This window comes from Drosophila teissieri, chromosome 3L (genome assembly GCF_016746235.2).
Source record: "Drosophila teissieri strain GT53w chromosome 3L, Prin_Dtei_1.1, whole genome shotgun sequence".
NCBI classification, from domain to species: domain Eukaryota; kingdom Metazoa; phylum Arthropoda; class Insecta; order Diptera; family Drosophilidae; genus Drosophila; species Drosophila teissieri.
The window spans coordinates 11,606,371-11,626,178 of NC_053031.1; the positions used below are offsets into that span (position 1 = coordinate 11,606,371).

Genomic DNA, 19,808 nt, shown 5'->3' on the forward strand with positions numbered 1-19,808 from the left:
TTAATCTAATGACAGTTCTCAGACCCCAGCACACCTCACTGGGTAGCCAACTCCCAACGTGCAACTTGCAACTTGCTACTTGCTACTTCCAGCTCCCCGGCTGAGATCGGCAATTGCCTAAACGGCTTCTGGCTTGGCTTAGATAGATAGTTATGTAAAGTGCTCGTTGGCTGGCAAACGATCGCTATATCAAGCTGACACACTTCCGACATACGGGTATCACCAGTCCAACCAAGACCACATCCACATCCATATCCACCGCGGAGAAATGGAAAATCAAGGCAACTCCGCCACTTTGGCGGACGCTCCAGTTGCCAGTGGCCAGTGGTCAGTGGCCAAAACAGTGAAGTGGCACTTATTCTCCGGCCATAAGCTCCATTCGCATCAATTGCCTGTCATTGAGCAAGTTTTTCCGGGCTCATCTGCACTCATCTCATCTCAAAATCAAATCAAATGAAATGAAATCAAATCAAACCGATTCGTATAGTATCGCTATGAGTCGCATTAATCAGGCGCGATTGTAAAAGGAAACTTTCTTTCTTGGGCATTTCAAAGACTGCGACTTGTTTGTGGATTTTGACTTAATGGCACTTAGGTGTCGAAGATTTTATGATTTTACGATCGATGGTGTTATATGGCGCGTTTGATTTGTCCAGGCAAATTGGGGAAGGTAACAAATATGGTCTTTGTTTAAAAAGCGTTATCTAGGGAGGTGCCAATCCTATGCTTTTTATGGTTAAATATAGGTACCAATCTTCTATTGATTTAATTTGAACCTGTATTTGAATGGCCCACTAAACAAGAAGAAATCCTTTCTCTAATGCTTTAATAAATGCAAATCCCATAATTACTTTTCAACTTTCGCAAACACTCAAATCAAATCAAATCTTTTGGCCCCACAATATGACAATAATTAGAAATCAATTTACACGTCGGATTTGAGATCACCGCCAATCTCTCCGTGTGGAGCTTGTGGAGCATTGTTTGTCTAGGCCGTCCTTTTGACTGTCGGATCAGAGAGTCGGCGGCCAGAAATTTACATCCATGTCCATGTCATGTGTCCAAAAGACCTGGCACGTTTATGTTTGCTTATGTGCCAGTATTAAAGTCTTAAGTGAAATCCCATGTCACGTGTCAGTGAGCGGTCCACAAAAATATACAAGCCCAGCCGAAACCGAAAACTGAAAACAGAAAACTGAAGCACAGCCCCCCAAACCGAAATCAATTGAAATAAATACTTCAGCAAATGCGAATCTTAATAAATATGCTGCAAAAAGTTGAACAAAATATATACACACAGAGAAAAAAATATATAAAAATGTGTGAACTCTTTTTGAAGATTGGTATCTGCATAATTTGTATTTACATTTCAAATCTTTGTAATAGAAAACTAATGTGCATTTATTTTTCTTTTATTTGAAAATATTTTTGGATAAATTTCTATATTCCTTTGTAATTTCTGTTCTTATTTCGTTGTGATGAGGTTCTAAATGTTCTAAATTTTTTCTTAGTGCATGGTGAGTATTTTTGGCCTGGCTTAGAAAGCAGAAGACACTGGACGATGTTTTGGAGCCTGAGGCGACGGCCGTCCGCCGAAGTGACCCAGTTTCCCTCCATCGCTATCCCCATCTCCAACTCCATCTCTGTTCGGATCTACAGTTCCAGAGGCCTACAGATGCTGCTCCTCCTGCCACAAACTGCTACCCAACTTCGTCTGGCGGCGAGCGGTGGAAAAACAAACTGTCAGTTTAACCATTTGACAGACGCTTTGAGATACACAAGCGCAGATATGAGATACGACTACGGGTTCGCGTATCTGCAGCTACTTCTGCGGCGACTGCATCCTGCCAGACCAGCTATCTGGCACTGGCGATCTGCTCCATGTCCCCCAACCCCATCCCCATCCTCATTCCAATCCATAGCCTCGGAGATCTTCCCAATCCTCAAGAATTGGCTCCCAGCGGCGCCCGACAATTGAAACTTTTGCGCCGTTTTGGCGTATTTAAAGTGACATTCGCTGACAGTCGGTCGGCGATGATCCCGATGGAAAAGATTGGAGAGGATCGGTGGAGGAGTTGGAGGTGGTGGAGGAGTTGAGGCTGCCAGTGATCTACGATACAAGCAATGGTTGATCTTTAATCGACCAGTCGATCAGTTCAGTGGGAAGAGTTCCTATCGTTATTGTTAAATCAAATTCATTTAATTGAGAGGAAAGTGATGGCTGTAATTGTTTTGTAGATTTATGGCCGAAGATACTAAAGTTTTTATAAAACTGACGACGCTCGAGAGCTCGACGATTTCAACTTCACTAAAAATGTTACTTATACATAAATTTTACTATAACTTACTAAATAAAACGTGGGAGCACGAAAGTAGTTAAATCCTTTCTAAATCCATTAATTTACATAATATTTTTATAGTAATTCAAAAGTTCTAAAAGCTTTCTCGTACCACCCAGGAAATATTGATTATAACTTTAACGACTCCTTAGAACCCCATTTTACATAAAACAAATTGTTTCACACTCTTTGATGACTTGATTAAACGGAGATTAAACCGTTTTACGATCACTTGTGCGCTTTGACATAATTTTGGAGCCACAAAGAGGTGTTTCGCCCACGATTTCATCCACATTTCGTTGAACGGGAACTCTTTTTCTAAAAAAATCGAGTTAAAGTGGCGCTGCTGATAGCCCAAATGGGCGACAAAAGAGGCGCTTAGAAAAATATGAGCGGAAATGGCAGTCGATGAGATAGATACATATATAGTAGTATAACAGAAATATCAAAAAGTCGCTTTACCGCCACTTACAAAAGCGACTTCTTTCCCTTTTCCATTCTTCTGCGCTGAAGAAATGAAGCTTTTCTTTTTTTCCCCCTCCCAACTTCTCCATTTCTTTGATGGAGTCTCTTCATCTCTAGTGGCAGCATAATCAAGAGGCCATTAAAGTAAACACACTAAAGACGACGCCGATGCCCCTCCAGCATCGCCCCTTCACCGCTCTCCCCCTTCAAATGCGTTGAGTGATAGGAAAAGGTACTATTTCTTTTACGTGGGTAAGATACAAGATGAATACCACTAAATTGCTTGGAGGTGGTACAGTATTATTGTACAGTTTCTTACGTTTCGGTACTTAAATAAGTTAAATGCGGTGTTAAAAGTGTTCAAAATGGATGTTTCATCACTAGGATATACTTCCCATTTAAAATAGCTTGTATGAAATATCTTTAATTATTCCTAGGCACCCAAGGATACCTCTTGAAAGCAGATACTTTCGTTCAAAGCAGATACTTTCCACCACTGTTCGCCCCACGTTGCACCTGAGTGCGATGCATGTCGAAAAGTATCTTAGAGTACGCACTCACCTGCATGTAGCGCGCCAGTTGCGCGTTCCGTTGCGCATGCGATCTGAGCTGCGGCTGCGGGGATCCCAGAGGACTCACTATCGTCGATGTGGAGCCACCGATTCCGGTGTCATAGCCCTGAGCGTTGGCGCCATCAACATCTGTGGATCAAAAAAAGGCAAAGCAAATGCAAAACGATGTTAGTAATCAAGTCAAGAGATGTTTGCACAAACGCACTGCGGGAAAACCGGTGAGAAATGCAAAGTTTAATTGTGGAAATGTGTGAGAGCAAGAAGTCGCGGCTGAAAAGTGGCACACATATGCATTTATGCATGTGGCCCTTGAGAAAGAGTTTTTTTCCTGCCAAATGCATTGGGTCAAAGATGACTGATGTGGGTCAAGAAGTCATCGCGAGTTCGTGAGTCTTTATTGAACTGGTGGGAAAAGTGGCGTGCTAAATTTCACTGCTAGACTTTCAATTAAAACAAACAAAAATGCCTGCAATTAAATTAAGTGGGTAAACAAAATATTATTTTCTAATTTTTCTTATAATGAATAAGCTTTGAATTCCGGTTTGCAAGCATTTTTTCGAGTGCCTCTTCAAGTCCCACATAATTATCCCATCTAAATGCCGTAACAACAACTGGTTGCAGGTAATTTCCATACCACGAACTGTATCACTTAATTAGGTATGCAAATAAAGCAGAGCCCTCATCATAAATAAAGAGCAATCCACCGATCGTAAATTCTCACAGCCAGAGGCCCCAAAACAGGTGACACGATCGTGTACGATTGGCAGCTAATAAATCCAGTGGTAAGATGGTAAGATGGGAGTGGGACCCGTGGAATCGTGTCAGCAGTTGGCTAAGTTGGCTAACTACGGGCATAACTTTCGATTTTCATGGGCATGTAACCAGTAGGAGTTGAGTCCCCACTTTGTGCGGACTACTGTACCCGCGAGCTTCTGATTTTTATGAAGTTAACCGACAATACGAGCCCTGCATGCCAAGCAACCTGTACTCATTTCGAATATTAATTTACCAGAAATAAATGGTGAATAAGCCCAGAACAGGTATCACATATTCAGAGCTGCATTTGCAACCAGAACCGCTATTTGAATGACACAATAAATTGCCAGGCAATGCAAATTCTTGGCTGTTCATTTTGTTCCTACACCTTCTGGCTTTTGCCAAATTAAAAACTAAATATTTACGGAAGTCTAGAGAGAGATTTCATTTATAAGAAGGCTTTCACTTCCGCGGAAGCATATTATTTAGTTTTTCACAATATATTTAGCAAACCTTTTATAAGGAAAAATATTTTGAAATTGAAACCAATTGGCTGTCATTATTTTTAGTCACCCTTTTTTGCTCCACTTTAAAGATGCATCTTTGACCACTTAATTTTGTTGTTTCGGAATTTTTTCCACATCACAAGAAACAAAACACCGGGCATTATTATGGCGGCAGTGCAATTTCTGTGGCATTTTGCACTCAACATGTAACAAAATATTTGCCTGCCACATATGGCATATCCGAGAGATACGTCGCAAAAAGCGACGAGATACACAGCGAAACAGCATATCTCTGGATACTGAACACTGAGCAGTGAACACTGAACACTGAATACTGGATATTGAATACTGAATACTGAATACTGGATGGTAGATGGATGGTGGATAGTGGACTCACCTTTCAGCGAGCTGTTCATGCACATGGGGCACTGGTCGTTGCGGAACATGCAGGAATAGCACCGCTCGTGGCCGCAGGTGTCGATCAGTTTCCGTCTCTTGCCCTTGTCGAAGGATATGCGGCAGGAGGGGCACACGGATCCACTGGCATCGTGCTCCAGGAGTCGTCGGATGGACTGGAGATCTGCAAAGGGAGATTGCCAAACAGGTTAGTACACTGGCTAAAGTAAAACACTAAAGCACGAAACAGTTTAAAGCGTTTCAAAATGGTAATGAGCGAATTACGAGAAGCCCTTCAAAGGGCTCCACAAGCAGGTGTTTATTTATGATTCCTGGAATCAAAATTAGTCCGGCAGATTATCATAAGTTTACAGCCCACTTTATTGTAATTTAATGGAGGCCATAATCATTTTTTCAAAATGGTAATAACAGTTCGTATAAAGGTATATAATAAATAAAAAGCTATTTCCGTTTGCTATAGGTTAAATATTTTAGGGATTTAACCATTTTAATTAGCTACATTTTGAAAGAATCAAACCAACAATCGCATTAGTTTCGGCTGCCTTCTTAGTCTTTCAGTTTAGATGCCATTTTCTAGATTGCACTCCTAACCAGATCGAACTGCCAAAAAAGTAGTAAAATTGAAATCGAAATACACAAATCTCGCTGCACCGTTTGCATAAATTGACTCTGTCAATTAAATCTCGTTTGTGCAACTGTCAATTGTCTTGGACCCAATCTCAGTTTGCAACCAAAAAAAAACGAGGTATTCGCCTGTTCAGCTTTTTTGTTTTTAGGATCGTTTATCGTTTGTTTGCTTTTTTTTCTGTCCAACTGCACCTGCTTCCCTCCTTCTGATTTTTTTCCCCACAAACTGGCCATTTAAACCAATGCCAATCAGCGGAATTCTTTACTCGACTGCACTTGCATCGTACTCGTAATTGATTTAATCTACGCCGCCTGCCTGGTTTATTATTTCTATTAGCACTTTGTCTTTCTGTGTCAATATTATGTAAAAATGCCGGCCACCAAACGTCAGCGTTTTAATTTGCTTCTGTTTTTTCCCTTGATTTTGTTTACAAATTTGGGATAAAAAAAATTGCTGACGATCAATTGGATTCGTCGGAATCAGAAGCAATGGGAATAAGTGATTTCTTAATTGTTTAGGCAATATTCTTGGGAATATGAAAGCTACTTACTAAAATGTAAAAAATTATGATGTATTTTAATCAATTAATATTACAAAAAATGCCAGTATGTGATGATCTATATATTATAGCTGCATTTTTGTATGCTAGAGAAACATCCCTCTCATCCAATTTGTAGCTTTAGAAAGTGAATGCTTTTGCTGCCATCCGCTGTTTTGCATACTACGCTCCCCAATTAGTGCCACAATTTGAGGACGTCAGTTGCAGTGGCAGTTGCAACCCCAACATGCAGTTTGCCACCCCTGAGCTGATGTTTCCCTCGCTTTTGCGGCATCTGGTGCATGTGGTGCCTTGGCTGCTGTTGCGCCTGCGCACACGACATGCCACCGCATTTGCTGCCATTTTCTGGCATTTTCTGCAATATGCAAATTGCAAATTGTAAATTGCCTTTTGTCTGCGGCCAAACAAATGTCGGATGGGGTGCACTTGTTGATATGGCACAGTTGTTCAAAAGTTGTGCCATGTGCTGCTTGGAAGGGGTCACACATGGGGATGGTCAATTGTACGAGTATACGCATACCATCATGCAACACGCTGACTTTGCCAGTGAAGTTCAAAGATAGGCCAGTCCATGTGGGCTGTGCTCTGTGGTTAGCTACTCCTCCTCCTCATCCTCCTTGATCCAAAGCCTCCTTGCTGAATCCTCTTCGATTCGGAGGACTGAGTGGCAGCTGCGACGACCCACGCGGGAAAAGCAAAGAACCGGCGAAAAATATCAAACTGCGGCTTTTGATTTGCAATAAATAATGGAGAAAATGGTTGCCTGCTTGTCTACCCTGTTATTGTAGGATACATCTGACTGTTGGAATTGTACTTAAAAAATATTTCATTTTCTAGAGCAGAGAAGATAGCTTGGTTATCCCTTATTGTAATGGAACCATCATTCAAGATTAGTTCTAAACATTTTACTTTTACACCATAGATCTTGCTATATTCTGTAAATAGGGCATTCTCTAGTCGAGTTGATAGTTTGGCGCGCTCTTTCTCGTTTTTGTCAAGTGGGCATGAATGGCTGTGGTTATGGAAATGGAAGTTGGAGTAGAAGTCGAAGTCGAAGCCCATGCGCTTGTAATCCACTTTGCCCGCCGACCGGACGTGGTTCTCGTTGGCGGTAGGTTTTGGTTTTGGTTTTGGTTTGTCGCAGTCGTTGTTGTTTCCCACTCTCGAAATCCCCGAACAGGAATCGCACAGCCTTCCACTTGGTCTGGGTTTTGGCCACGACGAGCCATCTTGGCCAGCAGAAAGCAGACTGGCCAAGTGGACGACCATTTGTACTTATGCAATCGATAAAGTGTTATCTCCGAGTCCAAGTCAAGTCACCTGCTGGACATGATGATTTGTTGGCTGTCCTCCCAGGTTACAGTTTTGCTGTGTGGGCTGGAAAACGACGGCGAAGAGGTTTTGGGGCTATCAATGGCAAAAAGCCATCGAATTCGAGTCTTGCCTTGGCACACGACTCATTTCAGTCAGGGGAATCATGGGCAAAAAGCATTTAACTGTATGAAATATAATAATATACGCACTATAAAAGATATTTTAAACTATGTATTTAGCTGGTTATTTGCGCTCAAATGGATGACATCCTGCAATAATATAGAATATGTAATGGCTTCCTGTGAACTGCCCTAAGAAAAGGCAGCTGGTTATGCGAAGTTGATCTGATATAAAGTGTGGGCTGCCCGGAGGTACTTACATACTTACTTGTAGAAACATTTACATTTTTATGTGCATTTATCAGGCTTAGACACGCACCTTGTTCTGCGAAGCGTGGAAATATACTTAATTTCATGGGTATTAAACAAATTAATTGCGTGGATGCAGATTGCAGTTTCGCAATTCTCGGCTCGTAAATTATGGCCCAAATGGGAAAGATCTCAGCTGTTTAGCTGCTGCTGATTTATGGATTCGCTGATTTATTTCTTGGGTGCAACGAACTCTCTTGCTCGCATTTAACGGCAACAATGGAAAAACCAAATCTAAATTGCTAAATTATGCGAGGTTAGCTACTGGGATCGCCTTCCCCTCGCAATTTATCCCTTTTTTCTATTTTTTTAATATTTTTCTAGTTTTTTTTCTACGCATGCGCGGCACAATTCTGGGCTGCTGTTCATTGGATTTACCCATGGTAGGCTCAACTCGGAGTTGTTTGCGGTCTGCGCTAAATTGATTTGAATTTTCCGCCGCATTTTCCGCTCTCTCTCTTTTTGGTCGCAAGTAAATGGTGGTGGCATGCCGGTTTGCCCCCTCAAAGCTTCCAAGTTTGTGCCTCGCATGTGGGCGTTTTATTTCTGCTAAATTGGCAAACCGCATCGCACGGATCGTACGGCTATATAGTCGCATAGTCGGCGTGTGGGCGATATATCTGCGTGTCTGCATCTGCGGGGTTGTTTGGTTGTTGGCACTTGTTTTCCTTTATGTAATTTCTTTGCAAATTATTTTCTTAGTACCCAACTCGGGCCTAATTCAATTTGTGGTTGCTTTTCCCTAACCGAAACGTTCCCAGCGGAATGCCGAATGCCTTTGGAATGTAAAATGATGATGGCCTTAGTTATGGCGGGTTAGCCACAAATTCTAATTTGTAAGTGCATAAGTAGTAAAGTGGTTCTCAGCGGAATGTGGGAATCTCAGAATGCGAGTGCTCAGTCAGCAGAGTTCAAAGCAATATAAGTGAAGAACGAATTCGCAAATGCATCCTTTTACCTTTTTGAACACTTTGTTTGATTTTAAATGTGATGTATTTCTAGTTTGCATAGCTATTTTAGTGGCTCTTCTGTTTGCTGTGTATCGAATGCAATTTAATTCGATTTCCTGCACTCATGTTTCTACTTTAGTGCATTTCCTTCAGAAATGATTCTGTTACGGTTAACACTGAGCTTAGTGCTTCTTAGAAGTACCACAAACTGTGCTTTTCTAAAGGGTAAATCCATTCCAATCACCCATCAGTCTTATGAATATTAAAGCTCTAAGGTTGCAACTATGGCGGGTCCTGCGTGGACGAGAAATGGAGAAACCACACTCATTGGAACATCATTTGCATGGAGTGGATGGAACTTGATGAAGGTGATATTGATACCTGTCCAAAACCCTGGAAATGCTGCCATACTACGCAATACGAAAAGAAGATTCCATATCCAAAACACTAACCGTGAAGCCCTAAACTTTAATTCACTGACAGCATATGTATGAGAAACTGGTTTCTCATTTTATGGCCCAATAAACTGAATAAAGTCAAAACAAAAGGGCACGCGCTTCTTGTTTTTTCAGTAAAACAAAGGCTATTCAGAAAAGATTATTCGAAAACGTGCCTGCGAATTAAGTTAGAAATTTAAGAAATTTTGTAGTTGGAAACCTTTTATTTAGAAATGTAAAAGCAGCGACCCATTTAGCAGAGAACGAAGTAAACTATCTTAGAAAACACCGAATAAATGGTACATTTCAGTGTCAGATACAAATTTGCATTAACAGAATTCATTTTTATAAAGCTGCTTAAAAAATAAACTGAAATAATGGCACCTTTTAATAGTAACCCCATTTCAAGCTATGATTTTTCGAATTAATTGTATTATATTTTAGTAAAAGTAATCTTCTGTGTGGCAGGGCAGGTCAGGAATTTTCGAAATGGGGTTTCGCCCCACCGATTGGACAGCTCAGGGTCAAGTGGAGAAACAACTGATCCAGCGGGGGAGTGATGGGGGAGGCGGGGGGATCCCACTCCCGCCGAGTATCCAATAGAAAAATGCGTATTCATTACAATTGATTGACAGACCAACTGGACTCGGACTTGGACTCGGACCCAGACCCAGACCAAATCAATTCATGCCTGAAGTGAGCGCCCAACGGACCATGGGCCATTTACCAGTTACCATTTACCAGTTGCCATTTACCATTGGCCACCAAAGAAAAAAATGCCAAGCACCACTGACCACCAGTACGACCACAAAAGACAGCTTTTTGCAGCCTCAATTAGGTTTCAGCAAAAAAGAGCCAGAATGGAGCTCACACTTGGCCTAAAACTTGTGTAGTTCATATATGACTTTAAATATCCCAAACATAAGATTCCAAAAAGCAAATATTATATTGCTATACCGTTTTCAATATTTAATATATACAATATATCTTTACATATATCTCTTGAATATATTTTAATATATTTTAAATATTTCTCCCAGTGCAGCAGAGATGATTCTTCTTCAGTGATATGGAACATTATCTTTCCACCACGGCAGCTTTTCATTGTTCAAAGTTAAAGCAAAATATTTTCTGTCTAAATTGCATTGACTTTGGATTTGGTTTTTTGTTTATGTTTAATTGCTTCTATCATAAATGCTGTATTGTGTTTCAAATTCGATCGTTTTGAAGGGCTTTGTTTCGATACAAACATTTTCAAGTTCACCGTGTGGGTAGAAAGTGTTGTATTATATTTTGTTGTACTTTATTACACGTTTTCTGGCCGCTAGTTTATTTTCGCCTTTTGTTGTTAACAATTTGCGTGGGTCATGGTTGCCATTGTTGTTATGTTGCGAGCGGTATTTATGTGGATAGTGTTTGTCATCGTTGGTCTCTGAATGAGTCAGCTTCCCGGCAGTCGGAAGTGAATCGTAGCGATCTATAATTACTATATATACACCAGTATTCCTGTGCACTCAAATTTGCATTATTCTGGGGAATCAGTGGGTAGGGTATACGAAGGTGTACATGCCCTGGGGCGTCTTTAAAAAAGGTGACAAAATAAATAAGGAAAACACATTCAGGAAGAGAAAGGTGCTGGCTCAGAGAAGAAGAACAACAAAATGATAAAACCAACGAAAACAAATCAAATTAAGCGCGAAATTGGATGTTTCGTATGCGTTTTGTCGTTGCTAGCAGTTATGCGTTAACTTTTTGTATTTAAGCCTTATTTTCTTGAACGGCTTGTCCAGCGAATTGTAAAGTAAACCCCGAAACAAACTGCTAAATGTGTCATAAAACCGCGAGTGCTGTCCGCTTAAATGAGTCGCAAACAAATCGGCGAACATAAATAACCCAAATGGCCGCTCGAATGGCAAATTTCGTGAGATTCTGCACTTTGATGCGCTGCTCAGTTCGCTGGCAGTTCGTGAAAACGTGAGCTCAGTTTGGTTGAGAAGAGTTACCTAAGCGTAGCCTGCAAAATCAAAAAAAAAACAGGAAAATAAAATACAAAGAGTTGGGCAGGAAAAGCGAGGCGTTTCCAACTGGCCAGCGGTAAAATCTATGGACCACTGCGCAGAGGGCTTTGCTCACTTTTCAGGAAAAACCTCAGGACAAACACAAGAAATAAAGTTTAACTATTTAGCATTATTTATAAATATATACCAAGAAATATTAATATATTTATATATTTAATTTAATATAATTTCCCTAATAGGTAAAGGGTTTATAAATATTAAGATATTAAATAGATATCTGAGAGAACTATCCACATCTCGATTACATACTTTTCAAGTCAATGGTATATTGGAATAATATAGCTATAATATTTCCTTTTTATAAGAAAGTGGTTCTTCGCGCCCTTACAACACAATTTAAGCACCTTCTCTGCAAGGCTTCCAGTTTCCACAAGTGTTAGGCCATCCACAGCCTCAACTCTCTACTTCTGCACTCCACTTTAAAGTTGACGCGCATATGTCTTTTCTTTTATCTGCCATTTAGCATTGACCCACATTCCTGGAAAGGCGGCAGAGACAACAAGTTCAAGCCACATGTATGGCCATAAGTATAAGACACCATCTCGAGGTGGATCGTTCGTTGAGTGAAATGTCACCATTAGTCAAAAGCGAATCAAATGAGTATGGCGGTAAATGGTAAATGAATGGCACTTCAAAGTTGTGCGACACATGCAAATTCGAATCTGTGTCAAGCAGGCCGGAAATTTGCCAACACAGACACACACATGTGGCAAATAAACAGAAATACAAAAATAAAATCACCCAGTGCGAATAAATCAAATGGCACTTCCGCTGCAACGTGGGCAGTACGGCTTTATGGCTATACACTATATACAATTTTTTATAGAGCTGCAGGCAAATAAAAAGTGACAATTTCATTGTGGAAGAGACGTCGAGTATCTGCGGCCCCCAGACGAGCGCCCAAGTCAATGCCGCGCCGGGATTTCGTACTTGTAAACAGTTTTTTGTGTGTTTTTGATTTTTTGCAATTTTGGGGGAAGCCCACGCACGAATGTACGAATGTATTGGGCCCAGACAAGCTGGCCACCTCGTCTGTCTGTTGGCTGGCTGGCTAACTCATTCATTTCCAATACGCCCCAGCTGCATTCACAGCTGATTCATTCACTCGATCACTCCGTTTACGTTCCCATTCATAAGACATTTTTGACAAACGCTCTTTGGAGTCTTTGGAGTCTCTAGTGCTTTTTTGTGGGTCGTCGTCGCATTCATCGTGGTCGTATCGAATGTGGCAGTTTTAGCCGTGGTCCAGAGATCGCTGACCATAATTGGCAGCGACCATCGATCGATCAGTTGCACTCACTAATGCGGGCTTGTAGGCCGCATTTAGCATTTGGCCAATGGATTCATGTTACCAAAGATTTAGTGCATCGCCTTCGCCAGAGTTTTTATATGGCTGGAGTCGGAGGAGTTGGGCAATTTGTTAGGCTATAATTGCCTGCATTATGCGGGCTCTCGAGGTGGGAATGAAAAACAGGTGATAAGAGCTAATAAATCTTGGATTAACATTTTTATGGACTCTTAAGCTTTCGGTTCTGAAAAGATTGATGGGTGATTGATTTTATTGGAACCACTTTCAATGTTTTCTTACATTTCTACTTTTATCTTCTAATATAGTAAAGTTCTATTTAGTAAAGTTTATAGTTTGCAATTTCTAAGCCCACTTTATTTCCGTGAAACGTTTCATTTTAAAATTCAACTTATCAGCATAAGTAGCATTTAATTCCGTTCATTAAACAATCGAAATTTCTGTTTAATTTCACATTCCGTTCCACTAAATCCATAAACCACTGATATCTGCAACCAGAGATCTTTGTTTAAACGCATTTCATAAGGAAAACCCAAACATTTCAAAGAGATACAAAGGCAAGTCATCGCTTAAAAATTCATTTCAATCGATTTAGATTAACTTTCCACCAACAAAAGACCAACACACCAAACCGACCTTGGAGCATTAGTCTTCTGCATAATCGGTGGGCCTAAAATGCATAATTATGCAGATGAAATATCATCTGCCGAAAAATCTCTTATATCTGCCTAACTAGTCGGTTGGCTTTGGAGTTGTTATCCCCCTTTGGGGTTAAAAATTAGACTGAAATTAATTAAATGAAATTAAGTGGCTAATTTGGGATTCGAATTTCCTTAAAAGTAGAAAATAGAAAAAGAAACCAAACAAGCCGCCCAAATTAATTACGCATTTTCATCGAAAACGTATTAATTTACTGAACATGATGACAGAAGAAGAATAAAAAACTTGCAATATATAAATAGGAAATATATAAACATATAAATATATTTGTCATGAAGGTTCGCTCAACTTTAGAACTTTTTTGGGTGTTTTGTTTGGCAATAAATCTGCAGAGATTTGCTTTTCTAATGATATGTTTAAACATAAATTTAAGACGCTATCTTAATAGTTTATAAACGTTGCTAACGTGCTAAAATCTATTTTGGTTATGGTAAATTCGCGAGAACGTGAGAAAAATGAGAATTTTAGGGAATTGAATTTAAAAATATTAAAAATATAAAATTATCCAAGTAGGTATAGAAATATAACATCTTTGCCAAAATAACAGTAGCATATTTATTTATTCATATATTGTATTATATATTCATATATTATTTTACTTCTATCTATGGGTTTTTGAATTTAAGAGCCCCTTTGGCATCACGCTTCTATTTTGAGTCTATCACCATAATTTGTAGACACAATATTTCTGTTTTGGTTGTCAAACATTGTTGGCGACATCATTAGCGATATATGTTGCTACTTCTGGCCAATGATTTTTCTGCCATTTCTGGTTTCTGCTACTGATCGTAAGAACCTCCTTTTGGCCAACATTGGTCCATTATGCTAATGGGCCAAAAGCGACTTTACAGGCCACAGTTGTTTGCAGAAGCTTATAAAAAATTATAAAATATTTCTCTCAACTGGATTTGGCATACATCTGCATAAATTACCCAACTGGGAACCCTATATCCCCCTCCAGGAATTGACAAGTTTTCAGCATTTGTCTGGCGCGTTACGCGACGCCATCGATGGTAATCTGCCACAAAGACACAAAGCCACAATGACTGCGAAGGCAGCATACCAAATGAGGATGGCCATCACGTGTGGGCGCCACTTGGAGTGGATGCCACACACTCGGCATTGAAGTTGGTGAAGAAATTCAGAAAACCACATGGAAATGGTATTACACTTTTTAGTTAAAACATAGAATTATTCAAACGTTTAACGGACTACAAATTAAAGTTATTTTTCCTCGTTACTAACTAAAACTAATTTGTAATCATATTTAATTAAAGCTTATATCGGTTATATTTGTGTAGACCTTTTCTCTCTGTGCATCATAAGGCATACCCTATTTGTATCTTTCTCCATCATTTGGTGTTTTTAATGTGTGTAAGATTTAATTTCCCCTTTCGATCGACTGCCGTTTATTGTGGCGTTTAGGGCACTTTCTCAGCTCAGCTTCGTTCTGAAGATCATTAATCAAATTTTTCCTTGGGCGGGGCAGTAAATATTTTGACCAATATTTGTACCAGTTTTATCCGTTTTGTTGTTTCTCGTTCGGCTCTGGTTTTTGTAGTTTCTGAATTTTTAATTTGCTGTAAATAGAGCGTGTGATTGGCCCGCCGTCGCCGTCCAACTTGATTTCAACTTTTTTTCGATATCTTTTTTTTTGGTATCTCAAAATAGAGTTTTTAATGCCTTTTGATTGATTGATTTCGCTTTTTATTTGTAAAAATCGAAAAGAATCAGCACACTAGCAGTGCTTTGAAATCAATCCCTAAAATAGAATATTCGGTTACACTTTCGTAATTGTTTGATTGACAGATTGAATTGGCGTCTTTGGCAAAACAAAATTGACAAAGTCAAACAAAAACTTAATAATACTGCCAGTGGTTTAAATGAATCATCAATTGGCGGATGAACAGATGGGCCACTGGTCAGAGATCATGGAGCTGGAAGCGTATTATTGAGCAAAAATGTAATGCCCTCTAATAACTGACCTTACCCACAAGCAACCCAATAATTACACGGTTAACTCGGCTGTAAAAATTTGAAATATTAGCTGCCCATAGTTATAATACGAGGGTCGTTTGATAAGTCCGTGACTTTTTGAATAAAATATATTTTTTTCGTCAAAGAAGCGTTTTATTTCTCAACATAATCTCCTTTTAGCTCTATACATTTAGTCCAGCGTTTTTCCAATTTTTTTATTCCTTCCAAATAATAGGTTTTCTCAAGGCTCTCAAAATAGTCGTTTGTTTCTGTGATGACCTCTTCATTTGACCCGAATCTCTTACCGCCGAGCCATTTCTTCATGTTTGGAAACAAAAAATAGTCACAGGGGGCTAAATCTGGAGAATATGCTGGATGGGGTAGCAGTTCGTAGCCCAATTTATGAAATTTTGCCATGCTGACTACACACGTGTGCACCCGTGCATTGTCCTGATGGAACGTTAAAATTCACGAGATCGTCTGCTTTCAATGCCTATAAAACGCAAACCAAAAAACGCAGCTTTCTCAAAATTTTACAGTCAGCTGTTAATCGATAACTGCTGACAGGAGCAGTGTTGTATTTAGAGCAGGTGCGCGGCAAATACAAAAAGTCACGGACTTATCAAACGACCCTCGTACCCACATGATTAATGGAGCAGCATCTGCGGATCGCCGATCACTTCAAATGACACTGAGGCTCAGCCAAACCCAACCGAATAAACCTCAGATTATCAGCGAACATGAACATGAGCACTAAGTGCGCTAGAAAGAAGATCTAATAGCTCAACTTACGACCAACATCGAGTGGTTATATGTAGGTAGTTACCCAATCGCAGTCTCAGGTGTTCCGTTTGTCAATGGATGACAAAACCAGTGTAAAACCCCATGTAAGTCCGATACTTTCCACTCCACACCACTCCCCTCCAATGACTTGGGCAATTTGCCACGCTCTTTAGAGTGTATCAAATTCAACAAAAATAATCCACCAACAAATTGCCTCCAAAAACGTGATCGAGCTGACATTGAAATGTTGTTTTCTTGGCAAACTGGCATGGAAAACTTAATAGCTCCGCCACACATATCGCCCTATGAAATCAGCTATTCTATAATGAACCAAACAGAATTGGACTGTCAAGCGTATTTAAAGTGAAAAGAACGGAACGCTTCAATTGATAATGAAACTACACAATTAAGAGTTCAACTGATTTAACCCCACCAAAAATTGAAAGTCTCGCTTCAATTGAGTTTGTTTACTTCGAAGAGCTGAGAATCGGACACAATCTTCTAAGTTATATTGTGGCACAAACAAATTCCTATACACTTCAATGTATATATTTGTCTAGTTACAACCACAAGATGACATAAGCCTCGAAAGTATTTGGCACTTATTGTTCTTGACTTGGCTGTAAATCGTTTGACCGACAGGTTAATAAATCAAGCCGCAATTCCAACTTTTAACTTGGGTATAATGCTCAGTTATGATCTGATCTCGGCTCTCAAGATCATAGACAAGAAATGACAATGTTTTCTTATATAAGACAGCTATCAAAACCGTAAATCAGTTGCGTAAAAAAGAAGGCGAAATGATAATGTCTCAAAATAGAACTTGGGAATTTAATAGATAATTTACGGAGGAACATGTAAAATGAATGTTTGTTCGAAAATTGGGTGTGTGCCTTCAGTCAATGGATACAACAATTGGTATCTGATTGATGACTGATCGCATGGCAAAGTTCTAAAAGTTGTGGAGAACCCACACATTTTTCACCGCTTCTGTGTGCGATTCCTTTGGCATAAACATCCAATCAATTTCCTGTCCAAACTTTCTATAGAATCGATACGAGGCTGCTTAACGATTGGAACTTTATAATTAGAAGCTTCATGAGAAGTGCGATCGGCTGATCAAAAGTTGTGCCCAGCCACCGGATAAAGTGTTTACGATGTCTTCTTGGCCATGGCTCTTGAGATTGAAACGTCTCTTAATTGCATGTTAATTGCTCTAACCACCAGAAGAACCAGCAGAAGAGCCAAGAACTTGCAGATCGACGCAAGATTCAGACACACAAAGAGTCTTGAAGTCACTGGGGATTGTTCTGTATTTTCTTCAGCTCTATTCTACTCTTTTATTTTATTTTCTTTTCTTTTCAGTAGTTCTGTGTAAACTGGACTGCAGGTTCGGGCTAAAACAGTTGCACTCATTTGTTGGCCCAGTCGCTCTGGCTGCTCTTGATCTTCCGTTGTGGTTCTTCAGATCTTCAGTTCTACAGTTCTACAGTTCGCCAGTTCTCCAGTTGCCCAGCTTTCGAGTTCTCAAGTGGCCGGGTGCAAGTAAGTGCCCACTTGTACCCCCAGCCTCTGGTGAAACAGAGACAAAGACAAGTTTTTCAAGTTTTCCGACGACGGGGGCACATGAAGTCATTCAAGTGGAAGCAAAAGCAACGAACTGGACGGTAGTCGTGGACAGGCGAAAGGCTTGTGGTCTCTGGTCTTCGGTCTTCTGTCTCAGGTCTTCAGACCTCAGTCTTCAGTCTTCGGTCTCTTGTCTCTTGTCTTTCCTACTCGGGGCTGTCATTCGCACTTGAAGATCAAGTGATATATGTCTTGCTGTCTGCCTATATGCGACGTATGTACGTATGTAAGTGTGTACCGAGTAGAACCACTGGCAGTCGTATATTTACACGGTATCAGGCAAAGTCTATGGGGAGCCAATAAGTTTCGATTAGATAAGAATCGGGTACTTGACGCACTCGCAGTCTCAGTCTCCTGTCTTCTGTCTTCTATGAGGTGTTGTATGCGTCGCTATTCATATGTTCAGATGGTGTAAGTGAGCAAGTTATAGACCACTTCACGTCATAAGCATTGGGAAACTGTGAAGTGCTCTAGATGCTACAAGAAGTGGACTAGCACCGATCTAAAGTGCTTGGAAATGGGGTCAAATGGGTGTATTAAGCATAACAAAAGCGAACTTTATATAAAGGATTAGTTGGATGTCAACTACACCTTGGATACTCTTCTTTAAAGTTTTATAATCCTGTATTAAAGCACTGTACAATAGAATCATAATACTTAAAGCCCAAAAGTGTGATAATATCTGTGGTCACCAGCTCGAGCACTAAACTTAATTGCCAATGAAGTTTCATACTTCTAAGAACTGGGGGATAGTAACTGACCGCATTGTAACACCTTTAAAGTTTGAAGTGGCTGGCCCAGCGATAAAGTTTGTACCTATACCTGAATATAACCTGGATTTTGGTGTAAATAGTTGGGCATGCCCCTTTATCGCCCCGTCATGGGTTTGTGTACTTTGTGTGGCTTGGTTAGATATGTGAGTATGAATAAAAAGAGCCCAACAACGAGCGACAAAAGCGGAGCACTGACCCAATTCAAAATGAAATGAATATTCCTAAGGTTTGTAAACGGGGCAATGTGCCGGTGTGTTTGGTGTGTTTGTACGGATTCGCAGTCAGGTGTTAATTAAATTTATTTAAACCCTCTTGAGCTGAATCTACGATTACAATGCAACGATACGAGCCAAATGAAGCGTGCCCAAATAGATTTGCCCTTTAGGGTTTGGCTTACAGCATGGAAAATAAAGCGACAATGCGAAGGGGAAACCCCAAACCAGAAATCTAACCACACCAGATGGGATCGGTTCGGCTTGGCTAGCCAAAGCCAAAGCCAAAGCCAGAGCCCACACAAAAATTGTGGCTAAATGTAATTGGCAAAAGCACATCAAGCACTTTTATCACACAAACCCGTCACTTGCGCCGACGACTCTGCCTGCCAAATGGCCTCAACATAACTTTTGGACATAATTAAGCCATCACACTAAAATCTTTGCCATTTGCGTTGACAGTAACCTGTCGCTGTGTTGGACAACAGTGCGCACAGCGAACGCGGCTCGCCAAACTAATTAATTAAAATGAACTACTCAAAATGTTGGCAACACTCGGCAATTTCTGTTTTGGCATTTTTGGTTGCGACATTTGTGGGTTGATGGGTTTGGATGATTTAGGCGGAATTAAGCGATAAAATCAAGCATTACCAAATTCATTTGGCGGTTTTACGGTTAAATGGCATTTTTATCTGTTCATGGTATGGATTTTTGATTGCTTTCTTATGAATTTGTTTACAATTTTTTTACAGCTTCAAGATAGTTAGAGAAGTGTAAGTAGAGTTGGTAATTTTATAGAAGCTGCCATAACATTCAATTCCAAGCTTGTGAAGAGCAAATGGCAGACGTGACTTGCTATAATTTATAAACTTGGATTTTTCTGGGATCCTTGGCTACCAAAAGTCTATTCCTTTAACTACCAAACAATATCAAGATCCATGGAAACCCCACAACTCCCAAAC

The 19,808-nt window shown here is 40.1% G+C and overlaps 2 protein-coding genes across 4 annotated transcripts in view; one reads left to right on the plus strand and one right to left on the minus strand.

The window, feature by feature from the left end:
- The window catches only part of LOC122618595 (protein TANC2), a 50,257-nt gene that overhangs the window by 16,020 nt on the left and 14,429 nt on the right, over nt 1–19,808 (minus strand). For all 3 annotated transcript variants that reach the window (XM_043795160.1, XM_043795161.1, XM_043795159.1), the window contains exons 3-4: nt 5,036–5,218; nt 3,366–3,505 (exon numbers count right to left, since the gene is read on the minus strand). In XM_043795160.1, the coding sequence (XP_043651095.1) occupies nt 3,366–3,505; nt 5,036–5,218 (323 nt within the window). The remainder of the gene's footprint in view (nt 1–3,365; nt 3,506–5,035; nt 5,219–19,808) is intronic.
- On the plus strand, nt 9,090–9,405 carry LOC122618599. The gene is made up of 2 exons (XM_043795167.1): nt 9,090–9,159; nt 9,210–9,405. Exons 1-2 carry the CDS (start codon nt 9,090–9,092, stop codon nt 9,383–9,385), a joined length of 246 nt encoding a protein of 81 aa, XP_043651102.1. The 3' UTR covers nt 9,386–9,405.

Excerpts from the sequence above, each read along its gene's own strand:
- LOC122618599 (XM_043795167.1), top strand. The coding sequence starts at position 9,090 with ATGATTCTGTTACGGTTAACACTGAGCTTAGTGCTTCTTAGAAGTACC. Across the intron at positions 9,160-9,209 it reads AAACTGTGCTTTTCTAAAGG|GTTGCAACTATGGCGGGTCC; the intron begins GTAAATCCATTC and ends TAAAGCTCTAAG.